General features: G+C 36.3%; 1 protein-coding gene across 1 annotated transcript in view; it reads left to right on the top strand.

Moving 5' to 3' along the window:
- The window catches only part of DDX1 (DEAD-box helicase 1), a 42,260-nt gene that overhangs the window by 14,307 nt on the left and 4,894 nt on the right, over nucleotides 1–23,059 (top strand). The window contains exons 11-23 of the mRNA XM_004373044.2: nucleotides 1,335–1,411; nucleotides 1,548–1,662; nucleotides 2,417–2,555; nucleotides 8,164–8,224; nucleotides 10,809–10,907; nucleotides 11,738–11,827; nucleotides 12,576–12,764; nucleotides 13,673–13,724; nucleotides 15,258–15,404; nucleotides 19,795–19,886; nucleotides 21,401–21,473; nucleotides 21,602–21,674; nucleotides 21,764–21,806. Of these exons, the coding sequence (XP_004373101.1) occupies nucleotides 1,335–1,411; nucleotides 1,548–1,662; nucleotides 2,417–2,555; nucleotides 8,164–8,224; nucleotides 10,809–10,907; nucleotides 11,738–11,827; nucleotides 12,576–12,764; nucleotides 13,673–13,724; nucleotides 15,258–15,404; nucleotides 19,795–19,886; nucleotides 21,401–21,473; nucleotides 21,602–21,674; nucleotides 21,764–21,806 (1,250 nt within the window). The remainder of the gene's footprint in view (nucleotides 1–1,334; nucleotides 1,412–1,547; nucleotides 1,663–2,416; nucleotides 2,556–8,163; nucleotides 8,225–10,808; nucleotides 10,908–11,737; nucleotides 11,828–12,575; nucleotides 12,765–13,672; nucleotides 13,725–15,257; nucleotides 15,405–19,794; nucleotides 19,887–21,400; nucleotides 21,474–21,601; nucleotides 21,675–21,763; nucleotides 21,807–23,059) is intronic.

Genomic DNA, 23,059 nt, shown 5'->3' with positions numbered 1-23,059 from the left:
TACAGCACACCGAGCATGGGGAAGGGTGGCAGATTAGGTCAGTGGAGGTAGTAAGGCCAGATCATGCAGGGCTTTGTAGGCCGTGGTAAAAACTTTGGCTTTTATTTTGAGTCAGATGAGAAGCCACTAGGGTTTTGAGCAGAAGAGTGGCATCATCTGACTTTACCTTTAAGAGGATCATTTTGGCTGCTGTATTGAAAAGAGACTGGAAGGTGGAGTCGAGCAGTAGGCAGGGAGCTAGTTAGAAGCTAGGAGTTTGATTTTGGACATACTAAGTTTGAATTACTTGTTAGACATCCAGTAGTGAAAATAGTGACTAAACGTAACTAAGCAAGTAAAAGTAAGCCGTATATGCAAGTCAGGAGTTCAGGGGAGAGATCAGGGCTGGGGACATGGCTTTGGGAGCCATCACTTATAGATGGTATATAAAGCCATAGGACTAGGTATGATCACCTAGAGAATGGGAGTAGACAAAGAACGTAAGAGACGTGAGGCCTGGGGTATTCCAGGGTTAGAAGTTAGCAAGTTGAGGAGGAAGTTCATTGTGGTAGGAGAAGAACAAAGAGAGAATAGGGTCCTGCAGTCCAAGAGAAGAAGTGTTTCAAGGAGGAGGGGATGAACAGATTGTGTGCAGTGCTGCAGATGGGTCTAGTGTAGAAAGATGAAGACTGAGAATTAACCATTGAACTTGGCAAGTGGAGACCATTGATGAGCTTGACAAAGAGCTTTTTGATGGAGCAAAGGGTGGGTATGACGGCCTGATTAGGAGTCATTTCAAGAGAGAATGGGGTGAGAGGAAGTGGACCCAGTGAAAATGGAAAATTCAGGGAGTTTTACTACAAAAGGGAGAAGAAAAATGGAAGGTAAATGGAAGGAGGTATAGGTCCAAGGGAGATTTATCTGTGTTTTAATGGAGCTGTTATAGTGTGTTTGTATGCTGATAGAAATGATACAGTTGTTGTTAGGTGCTGTCAAGTCAATTTTCGACTCAGCAACCCCATGTGACAGAGTAGAACTGCCCAATAGGATTTTCTAGGCTTCTTAATGAAAGCAGATCACCAGATCTTTATCCCAGAAAGTGGCTGGGTGGATTCGAACCACCAACCTTTCAGTTAGCAGCCAAGCGCTTAACCATTGTGCCACCAGGGCTTCTCAGACAAGGAATAATCAAAAATGTAGAGGGGCAGAGGGAGCAATTTTGGAAATAAAGAAATGAAATGGTTGGCATTAGAGAGGAGGCAGCACAATTTATCAGTGGTAACGAGGGAAAGCAGGAATACAGTTGGGCTGATAGATTTGGTGGTATGAGCATGTGAAAATTCTTTTTTTTTTAGGAAAAGACCTTGGTCTGGCATTTGAAATACCATCACATATAAAGAACCAAGCCCTCTTTCCTGCCTGTGTTTTGAAGGTAATTAAAAATCTAGTTGAAAAATTTTGCTGTGATTATAAGCTACTTTGATCTGTATTATTTTATACTGTTTAGTTTGTTATTTGTGTATTGATTAGGGGTAAGAATTTTATTTTTTTCTTTTATTTAATGCTAGAATGCTGAATTAAAGTTCAATTTTGGTGAAGAAGAATTTAAGTTTCCACCAAAAGATGGTTTTGTTGCTCTTGCCAAAGCACCGGAGAGTTACGTCACCAAATCGCAGCATACAGGTATTGCAGCTGAGAGGATAAGGATCTCTAGAATGGTATATTGGTGAAGATGCTCAGTAAGGCTTCTTAGAGTGAGTTAGTTACATACACCCCCCTTGCTGGCATAGTCACACGTTTTTATTTAACACAGTAAAATTTTCAAAGCCTAATTCATAAACTCTTAAGTATTTGGTTTCATTTAGGCATTTTGGGGATCCAGGTCATGATGGTGATGATATCTAATAGTTATAATATGTGTGCTTATTAATTGTCAGTGCACCATGCTACATACGTGCTTTACATGAATTATTTAATCCTCACAACAACCCTATAAGGCAGTACTCTTCCCATTTTACAGACAAAGAACCTGAAGAGTAGGGACTTGAAGTAACTTGCCCAAGGTCACAAAGCAAGTAAGTGGTAGAGCTGAATTCATATTCAGGCAGTCTGACTCTAAAGCTCATACTCTTAACCCTTATACTGTCTAGTATATTTCAGTTACTTAAAGTAGAGACATTTCATAAGTTGTTTATCATAAAACAAGTGGATAATTTTTCCAGAGATATAAAGTCAATTGCAATTATTCTAAGTAGATTTAATTTAAAGAATCTTAGTTCATTTTAGGAATCTTACCTTTTATTTCGTTTTGTTTGACTATCTCCTCTACTTTTTAACGATTATTTAAAATTTTGATATTGGAATATTTGCACTCATGTTTTAAAAATAAAGGTATTTTGAGATGTGATTTGAATGTGTGGTGTTCTTTTCTCTTAAGGTAGTGCACAGGTGGCACAAACAAAGTTTCTCCCCAATGCTCCAAAAGCTCTCATCGTCGAGCCCTCCCGGGAATTAGCTGAACAAACTCTGAATAACGTCAAGCAGTTTAAGAAATACATTGATAATCCTAAATTAAGGTAAAGTTCCTTTTGTGCTCAAATGTCTATTGTTTAGGTTTGAGATATTTTAGAAGAGTAAGGTAGAAAAAATAGGGTAGAAATTCAGTGTGTGTACGCACATAGACATGGGAATGTGTGAGTATATTCAACTTTGATATATAGAAACAATTGGTTTCTATGTAAAACTCCAGTTTATTTGGTAAGTGATAAATTTGATTAAAAAAACAGCAAATAGGAATTTTTCCTATGTCTCTTCCTGTAAAGAGTTATAGTTTGCAAAACAGTATCAGTAAAAATTAATTTTTTGACGGGAGCTTTTCATTACAATATTTGATTCATTTTATCAGTTCATCTGCATTGAAAATCTATTTCTCTGCTTCTAGTGTGTTGGTAAACTTAACTTGACAAGATTGATTCCAGATGGCCTCACAGTGGTGGCTTTCTCCCATTTGGGCTTTCAGACAGGTCACTATCACGTTATAGGGCTCTTTCTGCCATTCATTGGTTCAAGTGGTTAATACTCTTGACCACTAACTAAAAGATTGGAAATTCGACTCCACCCAGAGGCACCTCGGAAGAAAGGCCTGGTGATCTGTGTCCAAAAAAGCAGCCATTGAAAACCCCGTGGAGCACAGTTCTACTCTGATGCACATGGGGTCTCCATGTGTTGCAGCCAGCTCAACATCAGCTGTTTTGTTTTGTTTTTTTTTCTCCTGCCATTGTAGGGAGACCATGAGTTATGTGATCTTGTGGAAATTCTTGCTTGGTAGCAATTCCTTTTAATTTGAGGAAGGCCCTACCACATAAGTAAACTACTTGAGTTTTGTTAATTTTGCTTTGAATTATTTTTTATTGAAATATAATTCACATACTATAAAATTCACCATTTACAAGTACACAGTTCAGTGGTTTTTAGTATATTCACAAGGTTGTGCAGCCGTCACCACTAATTCCCGAAACTGAATTTTTGACACCAAGAAGGCCCATCATTTTAGTGGTAGTCTTACTTATAAGTTGAAAAAACTTATTCAGGAATAAATTATACTAAACATTACTTTTTAGGTAAAATAATTCCTAGTTTTGTTTTGAGGATTGATGCATGCCACTCATTCAACAAATATTTGAATACCTACTGTGTCCTAAACTAGGCACCAGGGATACAACAGTGAGATGTAGTGTTTGCTTCCAGAGAATTAATCGTAATTGTGGAGGGGAGAGAGACAACAAAACAAGTGTGATAAAAAGCCTTGAAGGTATGATAGGGAAAGTCCCTATGAGAATAACTAACCATCTCCACCAGCCTGAGCCCAGAAGAACTAGATGGTGCCTGGCTACCACCACTGATGGCTCTGACAGGAATTGCAATAGAGGGGCCTGGGCAGAGCGGGAGAAAAATGTAGAGCAAAATTCAAATTCACACACACAAAAAAGACAAGACTTACTGATCTCGCGGTGACTGGAAGAACCCTGAGACTGTGGCCCCTGGACACCCTGCTAACTCAGGACTGAAGCTACTCCCAAAGTCCACCTTTCAGCCAAAGATTAGACAGGCCTATAAAACAAACAGTTACACACATGAGGAATATGTTTCTTGTTTCAATCAAGTATTAGACGCCTGCCCAAAAGCAAAGACGAGAAGGCAGGAGTGGACGGGAAAACAGGACAAATAGACGCAGAGAACCTAGAGTGGAAAGGGGATGAGTGCTGACACATTGTAGGGATTGCAATCAATGTCACAAAACAATTTGTGTATGAAATTTTTGAATGAAATACTAATTTACGCTGTAAACTTTCACCTAAAACACAATTAAAAAAAAAAATTATAGATAACCAAGGCATCTGCTTAGTGTAAGAGACTGAGGGCAGTTGTCATTAAGGGGATATTTTTAGAAGAATATAAAATGTCAATATAAATTTATTTTGTTCTGTAATTATATATAGAAATGAACATGCCCATAGACAAGGGCTTGAAGGAAAGAGGAGTAAAAAATTATTTTGTTTACATGGTAAAATTGTGTGTTACTCTTTTTGGTATTCAGTAAAGATGAGTCTTTTCCTTCCTTACAAACCCAGCTCAAGCCCTAATCTTTCTGTGAAGTTACTATAACCTCGCCCAGTCCCCTCTCCCCCATCTGATACTTCTGACAGTTTATGCCACTCCTTAATGCTTACATACTGTCATGTATTAGTGTTCTCTTTTTAAATACAAATAGCTTTAATCTTTCTAACTTCTTTTACACTCCTTAAGGCAGGGGCTGTTCTTTTATATTTAACCCTATAGTGCTTTGCATACCAACATAAGACTGTCAAGTGTGTATATGTATGTATATATATATAATTTTGCTAAATTTGTAGGGATGAATCTGATTTGGAAGATGGACAAGAGTAAAGTGGTGTTGTCGCTGGGCGCCGTCGAGTCAGTTCCGACTCACAGCGACCCTGTGTACTACAGAACGAAACACTGCCCAGTCCTGAGCCATGCTCACAATCATTGTTATGCGTGAGTTCATTGTTGCAACCACTGTGTCAGTCCATCTTGTTGAGGGTCTTCCTCTTTTTTGCTGACCCTGTACTTTTTTTTTAAAAAAGTATTGTAGGAAAAGAAATAATAGAATTAATAGTTTCCAAACCTGAGAACTTGAGAATCTCCTTTAAAAATACAAATGTATTGGTCTCCTCTTCCAGACATACTGATTCAGAATTTCCAGGGAATGGGAATTAAAACCTTTTTTATTTTTAAAGATGAAAAGAAGATGCTATAGGTGATTGTTATGTTGCCAAACTGGTTTGTGGTACTGCCAGATTTAGGAAACAATGGCTCTAAGGTGGTAAGTGGATAGGGAATATGCCAAGATAATGGATATTCATAGACTAGAGAGCTTTTCCTTTTGCTTATTTAGTTTTACTGTGTAGATTGCTTAAGATGAAAGTATGCAACCATGAAGCGTATTTTTAATCAGTCACAGGATTATAAGACTTGAAGGGACCTTTCAAGCTTGTGATACTAGTTACAGTGTTAACATGTCATCCTCTAATGTTTTCCATTATTTTCAAAATGACTTAGCAGATCAATTAATAGTAAAACTAATAAAGAAACATACTTGGTAGATACTTCTGCTTGAAAGTTCATCTGGCTGCCCCTGGGAGTAATTTTGTCTGCTATTTATAAAGAGAAAACAGTTTTAATAAACAGCTTCATTGAGATATAATTCACATGCCATGCAACTCATCCTTTAAAGTGTACACTTTTTTTCGTTTTTAGTGTACTCACAGAGTTGTGCAACCATCACCAAAATCAATTTTAGAACGTTTTCACCACCCCCGAAAGACCCTCTACCCATTAGCAGTCACCCTCCCATTTCCACCTAACCCTTCTGTCATAGATTGAATTATGTCCCCAAAAATGTATGAATTTGGCTGGGCCATGATTCCTGGTATTGTGTGATTTTCCTATATGTTGTAAATCCTGTCTCTTTATGATGTTAATGAGGGAGGATGGGTGGCAGTTGTGTTAGTAGGGCAGGACTCTATCTATAAGATTGGATTGTATCTTGAGGCAATCTCTTGAGATATAAAAGAGAGAAGTGAGTAGAGAGACAAGGGGAACTCATACCACCAAGAAAGAAGCACCTGGAGCAGAGCACGTCCTTTGGACCCGAGATTCCTGCGCAGAGAGGCTCCTAGTCTCGGGTAACATGGATGAGAAGGTTGACAGAGAGCCTTCCCCTGGAGCTCAGACCCTGAATTTGGACTTTTAGCCTACTTTACTGTGAGGAAATAAACTTCTAGTTGCTAAAGCCATCCACTTGTGGTATTTCTGTTATAGCAGCACTAGATGACTAAGATACCTTCCATCCCTAGACAACCACTAATCTACTTTTTGTCTCGATGGATTTGCATATCCTGGACATTTCATATACATGGAATCAAACGACATATGATCCTTGGTGTCTGGCCTCTTTCACTTTATTTTCAAGATTCATCCATGCATTTATCAGTACTTCATTCCTTTTTATAGCTAAATGATACTCCATTTTATGGATATCCATTCATCAGTTGATGGACATTTGTGGTGTTTTCACTTTTTAGCTATAATACTATGAATATTTGTATACACGTTTTTGTATGGATGTATGTTTTCCGACTTATGGCATCCCCGTGTGTGTCAGAGCAGAACTGTGCTCCACAGGTTTTCAGTGGCTGATTTTTTTGAAATTTTTTGGGCAGATGTGAACCTCCAACCTTTTAATTAGCAGCTGAGACTATTAACTGTTTGCACCACCCAGGGACTCCTAATTAGCTATTAGGGAAATGCAAGTCAAAATCACAATGACATACATACCCATTAGCATGTCTGTAATCAAAAAGAGAGATAATAACAAGTGTTAGTGGGGGTGTGAAGAAATTGGAGCCCTCCTGCATTGCCACAAGGAATGTAAAATGGTGCAGTAGCTTTGGAAAACAGTTTGGTGGTTCCTCAGAATGTTAAATATAAAGTTATTACATGACCCAGCAGTTCCACATCTAGGAGTAATTTTCTTGGTATTCCAGGTTCCACATTCTGTTCAGTTACTTTACCTAGCTTTTGCATTGTATATGGCTGCTGGAATGAAATGCTTGTTTCCATCCTGCTTCAGGTTTACTTTGTTGTGGATTCTTTCTCAATTACTTCGTTATTGTTATTTGTCATTGAATCAGTCCGACTTATGGCGACCTTATGTATAACAGGTCAGGTCCTGTGCCATCTTCATGATGTTGATATGTTTGAATTCATTGTTGTTATGTTGTGTAAGTCCATCTCATTGAGGATCTCCCTCATTTTTGTTGGCCCTCTGCTTTACCACACATGGTGTCCTTTTCTAGCAGTTAGTCTTCTCCTGATGATGTGTCCAAAGTGAGCAAATAGAAGTCTCGCCGTCCTTGCTTCTAAGGAGCATTCTGGTTGTATTTCTTCTAAGACTAATTTGTTCATTCTTCTGTCAGTCCCTGGTATATTCAGTATTCTTCGCCAGCACCACAGTTTGCATCAGTTCTTTTTTGTGTTCCATTTTCATTGTCCAGCTTTCACATGTATATAAGGTGATTGAAAACACCATGGTTTGGGTCTGGTGCACCGTAGTCATCAAAATGACATCTTTGCTTTTTAACACTTTAAAGAGGTCTTTTGCAGCAGATTTGCCAACTGCAATACGTCGTTTGATTTCTTGACTGCTGCTACTATGGACCTTGATTGTTGATCCAAGTAGAATGAAGTCATTGGCAGCTTCAGTTTCATCTTCATTTATCATAATGTTTATTGGTCTAGCTGTGAAGATCAACCTTAATTTCCTCCCAAAAGATACAGATCAAACAATGTAAACCAAAACCAAACCCACTGTCGTCAAGTTGATTTCAACTTGTAGCAACTTATACAGAGTAGAACTGCCTGATAGGGTTTCCAAGGCTGTAAATCTTTATGGAAGCAGACTGCCACGTCTTTCTCCCAGGAGCGGCTGGTGGGGTCAAACTGCTGACCTTTTGGTTCGCAGCTGAGAGCTTTACCCACTGTGCCACCATGGCTCCTTCAAACAGTGTAAAGAAGGCTGTGATTCTTTTTCTACTTTATCACTCTGATATTTCATTTCAGGGAGCTTCTGATAATTGGAGGTGTTGCTGCCCGAGATCAGCTTTCTGTTTTGGATAATGGGGTAAGTTGTACTGTTAATTTTAAAAAGTTACATTACAGGTTGTTGTGTTTTGGCAATATACTTCTGTTGTGTTTCAAGAAAAAATGAGGCAAAAATTACTACAAGTTTAGAAGAGTATATATTTGTTCAGTTACGTCATTTAAGTATAACTTTTCCCTCAGAAATAGAGCGCTTGTCTCTTTCAAATTCCTTATGCAAAATTTCAGCATACATGAATTTTTGTTTGTTTACTCTTTGAGGACCTGAGGATTTCCTTTTAGTTTTTATGAATTAAGAGTCACTCTTTTTTGGATAATTAAAAAAGAAGAAACGAGTTAAGAATTGAAGTGGAGGTAAAATGGATTGCAGGGAAGAGGAGATGAGATGTAACTCTTTTCAGTAACTTTCAGGAAGGATGAAAGATGACAGTACAGTAAATAGTGGCTCCAGTGAGAAGGGAGGATGAGTTCAGATATCTTAAGGAAAAGTATTAAAGACTTGTGCTCTGGCATACAGTTATCAAGGACAAAGTTAAGGACTGTATGATCCCTACTGTTGGGGAAGAAGTTTGAGAAATTCCAGCTCAGCTGTGCTCAGCCATTCTGTATAGCTAAATACAGGTTATACAAAAGTAGAACTCAATAAAGTAGTATATATATATCAAGTAACTTTCTCCTTATAAATTTCTCTTTCCTATATATTTTATCCTTCAATCTAAACCGCTTGCTACTGTGTCATGGCGGCAACAAGTGTCTTCCCCCTAAATTCCATTGGTGCCTCTGTCAGATTGAATTTTATGCTAAATGGACTTCAGATTTGACCTGACAGGACATATTAAGAACAAGGAATCATTCTTTGAGATTAATATTACTGTGCTTTTCAGTACTAATCTGAGTAATATTGCTTTGATGTGTTTTCATCTAGTGTGTTATGTTTATTTTATTTTAGTGGACATAAAAGAGTTCTAATACATTCATTCCCAATCTTGGTCCCTCAAACCCAAACCCATTTTTCATATAGGATATTAAATTTTTCAGCTTATATTTTCCAGCTATAAAGCTTTTAGGGAATTAGATATGCTTTCCTCAGTTGTATCTCAAAACTTAGTAATGGCTGATGACACCAATGACAAAGTAAAGACAGTGCTATTCCATAGTTTTCTTGACAGGATTTAATTCCATTCTACTTCTTAGAGGATATAATATGTCACCTTTCTGCTCTTTTTATCTTTTTATATTCTCTACTTCTGTTATCTTCCACCATCCTCTGGTTCACTCTTAGCCCTGTGTTGTGCTTGATGTTGGGACAGAAATCAGCTTTGGAGTGAGAGAGTAAGACTGTTTCAGTTTTCAAATCTTGTGCAGTATTACGCAGTGTATGCAGTTGAGGCCTGATGGAATAATTAGTGCTATATAGGTCAAATAAATATTTCTCTGAGGCTTTTGCAGTCTAACTGACCTTTTTTTTTTTTCCCAACTGAGAGGCCTTGTGTCTGTTTCCATGCTGACTTTAACCTACTGAAATTGAGGAGAGACTCACATGATTGGCTAGAATCCTGTGTTGAAGAGAGGCTACATACAGAACCAAAATCTTATTTTGTTCACCGCTCTCTACAGCAACTGTCACGGTGCTTGGCAGATTATAAATACTGAACACATTGAAATAATTTTATCTTTACATTTTGAGACAGTACTCTCTAGGTGGAACTGAGACTGGGTAGTTCAATAATAATAATAATAGTAATTGGAATAATAACAATAGTAGTAATATTTATCTTAGTATTTACCTTTGTGGTAACATAAAATGATATAGTACCTGCAAAATGCTTAACACAGTGCCTGTTCATTATAAATACTTGGCAAATAGTAATATTGTTTTCCTGAATAATCAGATCATTTTTATTATTAATTATAACCAAATTTATTCAGCATCTGAAACTAGGCACCAAGTGTTTGACATATCTTATCTCTTAATCACAACCATCTTGCAAAAGCAGGAGGTGCTACCCTATTTCAAAAATGAGAAAATTGGAAAGAGATTAAATGCAGGTCACGTAGCTGATTAATGGTGGAACTAGGATTCGAATTCCGGTTTAATTTCAATAGTTTCTGTAAATTCATCTGATGTTTGTCTGGAAAATAAAAATTTATATAGAAGACTATATATAATAGTTAAGATATCAGATCGCAAAAGTCTTCACATTAATTCAAACCAAATACAAGTTTGATATATGGGTGTTATCTATAACACCTTTTTTATATAATTGTGTATAATTTAGCGTTGACAGGTCTCTGAGTGGCGCAAACACCCTTGACTATTAACTGAAAGCTTGGTGGTTCAAATCCACCCAGTGGCACTGTGAAAGAAAGGCCTGGATATCTGCTTCTGTAAATATTACAGCCAAGAAAACCCTATGGAGCTCAGTTCTGTTCTGTAACACGTGGGGTTGTGATGAGTCAGAATCGACTTGATGACAGTGGATGTTGGTTTGGTGACTCTTAAGTATGCATGTTTTTATTATAACTAAATAGTTATTGATTGCTATTATAAGGTAATTGTAATAGTTCTTCAGTTTTTACTAGGTGTTTCTTTTGATATTTTTCAGGTAGATATAGTTGTAGGCACTCCGGGAAGACTAGATGATTTGGTGTCAACTGGAAAGCTGAACTTATCTCAAGTTAGATTCCTGGTCCTGGATGAAGCTGTACGTTGAAATATAATCATGCTTTTTAAGAAGTTTATTTTTTTTTTAGATAAAATATGTAAAATGATGAAGAAAAAATATAATTCAGTCATGATTCCATTACCCAGAGATAATTATTGTTACCAGTTTGGTATACTTTCACCTACTCCTTATATTTATATACTTGTTACTTTATGTAGTTGAAATCAAACTATGAAGAATCTGGAAAAATCTTTTTTTAAAATGTAATATTGTAAGTATTTATGCCTGCCATTGAAGATTATTTGTAAACAATTTTTAAAGGCTGTCTAGTGGTCTATCATAAGGATACTTGATGGTTTATTGAACCATTTCCATTATTAGATATGTAGGTTTATTTTTTACTCCAAATGTCTATTTTTATTTGTACATAAATTTTTTTTCCCACATTACGAATTATTTCTTTATGTCAGAGTTGCAAATGTGGACTATCTGAGAAGACATTAATGTGTTTAAGGCTCTTCAGACATGTTATTTCAAGATGAATTGAACTGGTTTCCTAGCACTGAGGGTTTATTTTAATTAACATCATCTTTAAAGACATGTAGGAACTACTAACTGTAGAAATGGTAGAAGTCATTTTAGAATATTAGAGTATTAGTTTTTGGATTGTTTATCGTCAGCTTTTTCATATTTTAGTCACATGGAATCTGAAGTTGAATTTATAACTTTAAATATCTAATTGAAAATAATTATTGTAAAAATATGGGGAATAGAAGTGTATAAATTATTTTCTTTATGTTTAACATTTGATTTAGAAAAGAAGGATTTTGACGCTGATTAAAAGTTTGTGTTCTTTGCTTGTTATGCAGGATGGGCTTCTTTCTCAAGGCTATTCTGATTTTATAAACAGGATTCACAATCAGATTCCTCAGATTACCTCTGATGGGAAAAGACTTCAGGTATAAAATAACGACTAATGCATCTTAAAATATGTGTAGACAATTTTTTATGTATTTATGCTTATGAGCAGAGTCAGAGTTTTCTGTTTTAGTGCTTCTTATTAACTACTGTATAAAACATTTGCTTTGTTACTTGATTAAACAGTACACACGAAACAATCTTAAAAGCTTTTTAGAAATAACGGAGAAGGAATTTTGAGTAAATTACTTAGGTGTTGCAAAGATTATAAGGAAAAATATAGTTCTTTATTTCCCACCGAGCGTTTGAAGTTTATATTCAGACTATTAGTACTGCCTCCTGTTTGAAGAAAAAAAAAAAATCTTGACCTATTAAAAAACAGTTGCTTATTTAGTAATTATATCTGAAAATATTACTCTTATTTTTCTCATCCTTCTTAGGAAGAGTTCAAAAGGGAGAAGCTTTTTGAGAGGAGGGGATAAATAGTAACATAGGATTTTTAATTTTCAAAACTTTTTCATCTTAGGTTTTGTAGGACCTCTTACAGGACCTATATTCCTTATAGGAATAGGTGTCAAGATTTCTGTGTGACAGTGAGGGGACTGAAGCTCAGGGAGGTTAACCTGCCCAAAGTCACACCCCTGGTTATTGCTGCATAGAGCCAGGTATTGCACTTGTCTGTAAACTCCAGGTTTAGCACACTTTGTGCCCACATGCTGTATCAGTATTCATGTGATAAAATTATTATAAAATAAAATTTTATTTAAAGTTTGATTTTTCTGTTCTTAGGTGATTGTTTGCTCTGCTACTTTGCATTCTTTTGATGTAAAGAAACTGTCTGAGAAGATAATGCACTTTCCCACTTGGGTTGATTTAAAAGGAGAAGATTCCGTTCCAGATACTGTACATCATGTTGTTGTCCCAGTGAATCCCAAAACTGACAGACTCTGGGAAAGACTTGGAAAAAACCACATTAGAGTAAGTATCTTATAATGTTGCCTACTTGTGTAGAGTAGAAGCTACTCGAAAACTAGGTTACCCTTGGGTTCCTAGTGATGCTTAAAGCAATCCAATATTGTAAAAAAGAAAAGAGAAGTACAGTGCGTGCGTTGTCAGTGAACCCTTAGAGCTTTAAGGCACTGAATAAGTGATGGCTTCTGTCTTTTCATTTTTCCCTACAGGTGACTTTTGTCATCAACTTCTTTGATATAATTTTTATAAATAAATAAGATTATCTATATGTAGACCTAATCTCAGATACATTGATTTTCATTTTTAGTAACATTTTAGTAGGAATCCTCAGCTGTGTCCTCTTTATGTTCCTTGTTCTCTAAAAATTAGTTTCGCGTGGCTGTCTTATCATTTTTTCCACTGTTATTAGATTCACATTTCTATAATGAAAAACCAACAAATAGTTGCCTTTGCATCAGCTCTTACTCATGGCAACCCCGTGTGTGTCAGAGTAGAACTGTGCTCCGTGGCGTTTTCAGTGCCTGGTTTTTCAGAAGTAGATCGCCAGGGCTTTCTTCCAAGGCACCTCTGGGTGGACGCATAAACTTTCAACCTTTTGGTTAGTAGCTGTGCTTTTTAAGTGTTTGCACTACCCAGGGAATCCTTCTTTAATAAGGATACGTTTATTATAAATGCAGTTTTCTGAAAAGCAACTTTGCATTTTTATTATTATATTTAAAATTGGTTAGTCTTAGATTTTCAGGTAATAAAGGGTTCTTTTGAATCTGAAGAATGGTATTGCCTGTAGATTCTAAAGACGTATGTCTGGAATGCAGCCTAAAGACATAAATAGTTCTCTTAAAAAAAAAAAATGACACCTGTTCTGAGCCATGTTTAATTACCCCCTCCCCTTTTTTGTTCTTTACTTTTGGTAGACTGATGAAGTACACGCAAAAGATAACACTAGACCTGGTGCTAACAGTCTAGGTAAGTTAAAAGACTCAATAAAATGTGTTGAAAGATTTTGAAAAGGAATTGCTTTGTTTCATTGAATTTATGTCCTGCTTACTCTTATGAAGGATTTGAGGTCACTTAAAAAATTAGGACAATTAGGACAATTGAAAAGCAAAAATAATAAAAAAGGAACCAGTCCACTTAGGGGAATTAGTTACTATAATTCGTCACTGAGTTTGGTTCTTAGCCTCCTGGCATCTAAATCACAAATATTTTGGATTATGTAATTCTGACTGTCTTAGGAAACTAGCAGATTTCTCTGGAGACAGACTTTATACTGGCCCTGAATGTTATGTAGGCTCCTCACGTAAGGGATATTGGTTAACAAAGAGAAATGTTTCTAGCTACAATTTTGCAAAAGATATACCAAAATGATCTTCAAATAATTATTTATGGATTTTTACAAAGCATAACAATAAATCTTGATGTAGTGCAGATATTTCTTTGCAGAGCTGAGCCAGTTCATTTCAGGTACATAGTGTTTTTGAAGACACATAAAGAAACATGATTCAAAGATAATGCTTAGAGAATCTAGAAGAATGGATATAAGTCCGTTAAGTTGTGTGTCTGACATCAGATGCCTCAAGAGGATCAATGGCAAGGGTTAGACTGCATTTGGTTCATGGCTGAATTCTTTGACAAGTATTGAAAATGTGAATTATATGAAATCTTGATTAATGAGAGTTCCTTTGAACTCAGTTCTTGTATGAGCTCCAAATTTACAAGATGTTTGCTCTGTTAGCCTTATTGTCGGAGAGGAGAAGAGTTACTGCTAGTTCAAAATAATGTATCATCCCACTGTTTGGGAATACATTTTATGATGTAAAATTTTTCACTGCTTTATATATTTTCCTTGTAAAAGTTTTGTTCTTTTTGCATCTTTACAGTTAGAGATGACCAGAGAGACCTTGGGTATGTTGGGTTACAGAATTAAAATCTTACATTAAATAGTTAAGAGATAACTATAGCTTAGCTTCACACTGAAAAATAAAGAGACAATTTGGAGGATAATGACTAAAGAATTATTAACTAGATTTAGTGTTAAGGTTTTTTATTCCAAAGAGTGGAATTTGAACTTGCTGGTGTTTAGAAAGTACATTGATTATTTTTTTAAAAGGAGTTAAAATAATTTAATAAACATTTTTTGAGCTTTTAGAGTTAGTTAATGCAAGGCAGAATAGAATATGATTAGTTCTCCTTTGAGAGGTAGAACAAAGTTTTGGTGTGGGTATGTATTTTTGTTTATTTGTATATTTTTTCCCCCTATGAGATATAGTTCTGGGAGTTTTTGTACCCCATGGATTGGCATAAAAAATTAACGGAAAAAAATAAAAAGAACAATGGATTAACTCACTATTTCACCTTCTCTTATGCCTTTGTGTCCTTGTCTGTATTAAAAAACTTTTTTTTTTTTCTTTAGGAGAGTTAAACAGTAAGTCTATGACTAATTATGAATGTTCATGACAACCTGAGATTGAATTCTGTTTTTTTGTTGTGATATTGAAGAGATGTGGTCTGAAGCTATTAAAATCCTGAAGGGGGAGTATGCTGTCCGGGCAATCAAGGAACACAAGATGGATCAAGCAATTATCTTCTGTAGAACCAAAATCGACTGCGATAACTTGGAGCAGTATTTTATGCAACAAGGAGGAGGTACCTTTTCCTCACTTGAAATAGCTTGTGTTTATCTCCTCATTTAATAGATGATTATGTAGTCTCGTGTTGATACAGTCTAGGATATATGCATAGAATTTAAAACATTGATGGAGCTTTGTAAGTATCTGGGTTTATTCAGTACTTTTTCATGCAGTAAGCCCTGGGAAAAACAATGAGAAGATTTTCCACATAGATATATTGTCATTACTGTGAAGGTGAGTGAATGCATTCTAAGGCCCTTATTGCATTTGGGAGAAGGGTAGCGTTATTAATAACTTTAATGTTAAATTTTCAAGAGTAATCATTAAATAATAGAATGTTTATCTTCTAAGCCAGTAAATGGGGAAAAATAGAGTGAGGAAAAAATCCTTAATCTAAAGGTAGGTAAGAAACAAAGAGAAAAAAAGTAAAAGGAGAATGGTTAGAAACTGTAGAGTAAGATAGATGGTGGAAAAATCTGAATATATCAGTAAATACTGTAAATATAAGTAGACTGAAGTCTCTTGTTAAAAGACATAGGTTGTTAGACTGGATAAAATCTAGCTATATGGCATTTACAAGGAACATACCTAAAATCTGAGGACATAGAGGTATCAAACGGCGAAGGAATGAGAGAAAACAATGTATGTATACATATACATGTATGTTTATATGTGTGTGTGTACACACGCACGCACGCCTGCACACACACGGGAGCCCTGGTGGTGCAGTGGTTAAGAGCTTGGCTGCTAACCAAAAGGTCGGCAGTTCGAATCCACCAGCTGCTCCTTGGAAACCCTATGGAACAGTTCTGCTCTGTCCAACAGGGTCACAATGAGTCAGAATTGACTAGATGGTGCACAACAACAAACGTGTGTGTGTGTGTGTGTGTGCGCGTGTGCGTGTGCACAGGACTATATGTAAATATTTCTTATTAACTAAAAGCTTGTCTAGCTATATTAATAAGCACAGTAGACTTTAAGATAAAAAATTACTAGAAATAAAGAGCCACTATATAATAAAATATTGAATCTACATGGATGATAATAATGATTCTAATTTATATGCTCCTTGTAACTTTATATATATAAACCAATAGGTGCTCAATATCATCAGTCATTAGGGAAATGCAAAGTAAAATCACAGTGGGATGCCATTGTATACTCATCAGAAAGGCTAAATTAAAAAGACTGATAACAGTAAATATTTGTGAGGATTTGGAGCAACTGGAATGTTCATACATTGTTGGTGAGAATGCAAAATGATAGCAACCATTTTGGTAAAAGGTCTTGCAGTTTTTTATAAAATTAAACATACGTTTATCTTACTCGTTAAAACCCGTTGCTGTCGAGTTGATTCTGGCTCATAGCAACCCTAAGAGAATAGAGTAGCGCTGCTCCATAGGGTTTCCAAGGAGTGACTGGTGGATTTGAACTGCTGACCTTTTGGTTAGCAGCCAACTCTTAACCACTAAGCCACCAGAGTTCCCATACCTGTATTAGGGCCTAGCAATTCAATTCCTAACTATTTACTCGAGCATATATTGACAACAAGATGTAAGCAAGAATGTTCATAGCTACTGTATTTATAATAGACCCAAACCGAAAACAGCTTGAGTGTCCATCAATAGGAGAATGGCTGAACAAACGGTGGCATATTTATACAATAGAATACTAACACCTTAATAAAAAGGAATGGACTGCTGATGTATGCAGCAACTATGGATGAATCTCAGAAGCATTATGCTGTGTGAAAGAAGCCTTACACAAGAGTACATACTATATGATTCCATTTGTATGAAGTTTTACAACAGTCACTACTAATTTTTGGTGGAAAAAAATCAGAACAGTGGTTTTTCCCGGGAGGATGGGAGCAGGGATTGACTGGAAAAGGACGTGAGGGTACTTTGTGGTGGTGATATTAATTTTCTCTATATTGATAGGGGTTTGGGCTACACTGGTGTTTGCATTTGTCTAAACTCAGCCATGTACACTTGAGATTTGTGCATTTTCTTTTTTTTTAACCCTTTTTATAAAAAAAAATGGTACTTTAAGTGAAAGTTTACAATTCAAGTTAGTCTCCCATACAAAAATTTATGCATACATTGTGACCCTAGTTGCTCTCCCTGTACTGTGACAGCACACTCCTCCTTTCCATACCTGATTTCCTGTGTCCATTCAACCAGTTCCTGACCCTCTCTGCATTCTCATCTCACCTCTGGACAGGAGCTGCCCATTTTTTCTCATGTATCTACTTGAGCTAAGAGGCACACTCTTCATGAGTATCATTTTATGTCCCATAGTCCAGTCTAGTCTTTGAAGAGTTGGCCTTGGAAATTGTTTTAGTTCTGGGCTGACAGAGAGTCCAGGGGCCATGCTTGCTGGGGTTCCTCCAGTCTCAGTCAGACCATTAAGTCTGGTTGTTTTACTAGAATTTGAGTTCCGCACCCTACTTTTCTCCTGCTCCGTCAGGGACTCTGTGTTGTGTTCCCTGTCAGGGCAGGTACGTTTTCTTGTCTGTAAATTTTACCTTAAAAAAAAAAAACTAAACAAATACTTAACTCTAGTTAATGATATGCATACTGAATTACGTACTGATGTCTGCAGTTTACATTTGGAATACGACAAAAAATATAAGGATGACTTGGTGGAAGGATAGAGGGATGGAGAGAGAGATGTATGGTAAAACAAGAATATTAAAATGTTAACGGGAGAATTTAGGTGGTAGGTATATAGCTATTCACTGTAAAAATTCTTTCAGTTTTTCTGTATGTTTGAAAATAGTCATAGTAAATGTTGGAGAAAATGTATAAAGTAAAAATTGACAGTTACACAAGGTACCATGGATAAACCCCCATCATAGTGGGGGAAGACTTTAACACATCTCCTTTATAATTGCTGAAGATCAAAGGGAGAGAAAATTTAAAAGGATATAGAAAATTGGAACAACAGTTTAAAAGTTTGAGCCAGTGATCATATACAGAACACATTAAACTGTTCATTACAGTGAACAGTAACACATTTATTTTTTCAACTCCTGGCAGACAGACAGACTTTGTTGTTTTAGTTATAGTGACTGTTTTGTAATATTTTCTTTCTGTCCATGTTGTTTTTGAATGGAGGATTTGATTATGTGGTTAGGAGGGCTGTTGATCAAGTAGTACTAATATTCCTAGTTTCTTTTATCCTCCCTAAATATTTGGGTTACTTCTGGAGCCCTGGTGGTCCAGTGGTTAAGAGCTTAGCTGCTAACCAAAAGGTTGGCCGTTCAAATTCACCAACCACTGCTTGGAAACCCTGTGGGGCAGTTCTGCTCTGTCCTGTAGGGTCGCTATGAGTTGGAATTGACTTGATGGCAAAGGGTTTGGTTTGGTTTGTTTTTTCTGCCTAGAAAACAAATTTCCCAAACCATTACTAAAACCAAAATAACACATTATATGCCAGGTTCCAGGGATTTAGAGGAGAGGAATAAAGGATCCCCAATTGCTGTACACTCCCCCCACATACCCCAGCCAGGAATTGGGATTGTATATATGATACTTTCCTAAACCACTTGAATTTGGAATGTAGGGAAACTTCAGCTGTGTGCATCTGTAAGTTCCAGTTAGCTGTTCTTTCATTCCTGCATAGTTACTTTTTGTGATAGTCATTTTGGCAGGATGTATTTCAAAATGTATTCTGTTTTCTTGCATTCTCAAGTGTATTTTATTGAACCTAATTTACTATGGAGAATAGTTATTGGCATAATTGTTATTCTGGGCTATCTCATAATGGTGCCTACAGGTTCTGTTGTTTAGAAAACTGTTTGTTGTCCCTTACTCTGCATGTTCCCCAACACTGCTTGTTGTTACTGTGTAGTCTTGAAGAGTTCCTTTTTTAGGGTTGGCTATCACTCTGCCTGCTTCTGTAGTAGCACCTGTTCATCCTTTTGCTGCTTCTTATCTGCTTGGAGCATGGAAACCAGATAACTGAGTTGCTAAGTAACACCCATGGAGGGAAGGCTTGTGGGCATGGGCTTAAAGCCTATTTTGGTTCTTCTGAGAATGGTCTCTTTTTGACTATCTTTTGATTCTTAGCTTTATATAAAATAGGAGAGTTCTGTACACGTACATTTTCCTCTTCCTAATGCATTTTAGCTGGCATACTGCTTTATCTACTGCTCCTGCAGATGGGTATGGGTGACTTTTAAAATATTCTTAAAAATAAATCATGTATAATGCTACATGAAAGTCATTTTAATGACATTTCTCCTATAACAAAAATTGTGTTAACCCTGATTTATGGCAAGTTGGGGTATAGATTTTCATAGAATTACATGGTAGTACTGTAGTCTGAATTTTATTGGCTTTCTGTCATAGTCTTAAGTGTAATGTTTTCCAAGGTTAAATGTTTAATGTGCTTTTTACTAGGACCTGATAAAAAAGGGCACCAGTTCTCATGTGTTTGTCTTCATGGTGACAGAAAGCCTCATGAGCGAAAGCAAAACTTGGAAAGATTTAAGGTACTGGTATTTAGTTAGCTACATTTCCTTAATACTTAAGAGGGAAGTTATATCTGGTTTTAATCAATCCTGGTTAACATTATTAAAGTAATTCTCGTCCCAGATATTTCAGAATATTTCTACCCTAACTGATATATCTTCATTATGGCAGGAGTTAGTCAGCTTTGACACTGAAATGGTAAATTATACCTTCTATATAAGCACAATTCTATTGTAATAAGAATTTTCAATTTAAGAAAGTTTTAGTAAATTTTTCAGGTAGATGCTTTTAGGAGAAGCATCACTGGATAGTTAAAACCATGTTTGCAAGACATTTTTAACTCTTTTGTTAGGCCATTGGGTTAAAGATATACCAGCTATTTCTTAGGCCTCCAGACCTTAGGGGTAAGGCGTTATTCCATCCTAAGGCATTTAGTGTCAAGGTAGGCCCCTCTTCAAATGTGTGAAGCCGGAGTTAGAGCCTCATTGTTTTGTAGATTGAGCATTCCATTAAGTGATGCTTCTGGATGTGTTAGTTTTATAAACTTTTACCTTTTTTCCCTTTATTTCTGTGAGATAAGCCTGACGAGCATAATTATGGCTGCTTTCCTTTGTGATAGTTAGGGAGCCTTAATGGGTTTGTTTTGGATTTTCTGTGTCATATTTGGAAAACCAGAGGTTCCCCATGTAACCTAACGGAAAGGCGCCAGCAATAAATTATTTCTATAGCTCTCATTGGTGTATTGTCATACCACAGATTGGTATCGCCACAGTGCCACTTACCTCACTGATTTTTACCAGATGATATTTCTCAAAATCCATATTACCAACTAGAAATTTAAACACACTCAATTAGTAAGCATGTTTTCCAATACTTAAAACGCATATCATCCAAAAAAAAAAAAATTGAGAAGAAATTAGTAATGAATTAAAATAGTTTGTAATGATATTTATAGGGAACTAAATTTACAAAATAATTTAAGCAAGGTATCAGTGCGGTTTTGTAGAATTAAAAATATTATTGTTTGGGGGCAGCACCTGAATAGGTTGCATAGCCCTTGGTGAAGGTGGGTGGGGCTTGAGCCGCTTGTAGCTTGGGGCCAGTAGCCTCCATCTACAAGCAGTCTCATCTGTTTATCACAGTGTGTTTACCCCAGTGTATAAAAACCGAAACAAAACCTGTTGCTGTGGAGTCGATTCTGACTCGTAGCGACCCTATATGACAGAGTAGAACTGCCACGTAAGGTTTCTAAGGAGTGGCTGGTGGATTTAAACTGCTGACCTTTTGGTTAGCAGCCGTAGCTCTTAACCACTGCACACCAGGGCTCCCTCCAATGTAAATACAGATATAATTTTCTCTAGGCCCCATAATATGAAAAAAGGTGGGAAGTACTGGGAAGATGATCCAGGAAATATGAGCATCTGGACCTGTAATCTGGTAGTAACATGTCTCCTTTAGTGAAAAGGTAGAATTTGTGTTTTTATTTTCCCATATATACTAACAAATTCCTTTATCTTCTCTCTGATCTCTTTAGAAAGGAGATGTAAGATTCTTGATTTGCACAGATGTGGCTGCTAGAGGAATTGATATCCATGGTGTTCCTTATGGTAAAAAGAAAATATTTATGCCTTTAGTTTGAATTCTGTAGAATCCAAACTAAAGCAATCTAATATGCTTGAAATATTTACAAATTTAGAAACTAATAGCAACTGTCAGTAATTGTTTTTATTTACAGTTATAAATGTCACCCTGCCTGATGAAAAGCAAAACTATGTACATCGAATTGGCAGAGTAGGAAGAGCTGAAAGGTACTACTGTAATTTTTTTTTTTTTTTTTCATTTTTAAGCTTATATACTTCAAGAACAAAATCTAATAAAGACTTTTGAAATCTTTCAGGATGGGTCTGGCCATTTCTCTGGTGGCAACAGAAAAAGAGAAGGTAATCTTTTCAGTACTCTGTTACATTCAGTGTGTGTGTTGTGATTTTAGATGTTGGAAATAAAAGCAGTTTAGTTTTTCCATTTAAATTGAGTTCAGTTGAATATGGAATATAAATGAGCTTTTGAATGGTATCTTTTTCTCTGTAGTCATTGAATGAACAAATAATAGCATGAAATGTGGAAAATGCAAAATGTAATTTTCCCCCAAGAGCTTTAATGTAATCATTTTCATCAAAAAGTGTTTAAACCCTCACTGGCATGGTGCTGTAGAAGATTTTTTTTTTTTCTTGTAGGGGAGGGTATAACATTATTTTGAGAGAAATTTATAGAAAAGTTAAAACAAGAATAAGAAACACCCATATACCCATTGTTCAGAGTCACCAATTTATTTTTTGGTTATTTTTTTCCTATTTACTTTGTTATTTTTTTGCAGAAGACATTTCAGCTTTATTTTTGATATTAATCTTGGTATGTCCTTGGGTAGTACAACTGGTTAATACACTTGGCTGCTAACCGAAAGGTTGCAAGTTCAAGTCTACGCATAGGCACCTTGAAAGAAAGGCCTGGCAATTTACTTCCAAAAAACCCAAACATTGAAAACCCTATAGACCACAGTTGTACTCTAACACGCATGGAACTGCCATGAGTCAGAACTGATATGAAGGCAACTGGTGGTGGTGGTGGAATCTTGGTATAGCAGTCCCAATATTTACTTTTCCATGCTTGTGTTTTTTTTAAACATTTTTTTTTTTTAATTGTACTTTAGGTGAAGGTTTACAGAACAAATAGTTTCTCATTAAACAGTCAGTACACGTACTGTTTTATGACATTGGTTAACAACCCCACGACATGTCAACCCTCTCCCTTCTTGACCTTTTTTTTTTGGTGAAAATATACATAGCCAAAGGTACATAATTTCTATATGCACATTTCAGGGACATTGATTACATTCTTTCAGTTGTGCTGCTATTCTCACTTTAGATGAAGGTTTACAGAACAAAACAGTTTCTCATTTAACAGTTAGTACACATGTTGCCCTATGACAATGGTTAACAACCCCACTACATGTCAACACTGCTGTTACTCAACCTTGGGTTCCCGATCACCAGCTTTCCTGTCCGCTTCTGCCTTCTAGTCCGTGTCCGTGGACCGCTGTGCCTCATTAGTCCCATTTTGTTTTATGGGGCTGTCCAGTCCCCAGCTGAATGGTGAACCTCAGAAGTGACTTCACCGCTGAGCTAAAAGGGTGTCT

This window comes from Trichechus manatus, unplaced genomic scaffold, assembly GCF_000243295.1.
Source record: "Trichechus manatus latirostris isolate Lorelei unplaced genomic scaffold, TriManLat1.0 scaffold00023, whole genome shotgun sequence".
Lineage (NCBI taxonomy): Eukaryota > Metazoa > Chordata > Mammalia > Sirenia > Trichechidae > Trichechus > Trichechus manatus.
Note: the sequence above shows the minus strand (reverse complement) of the source record. Positions and strands in the feature narration are given on the sequence as shown.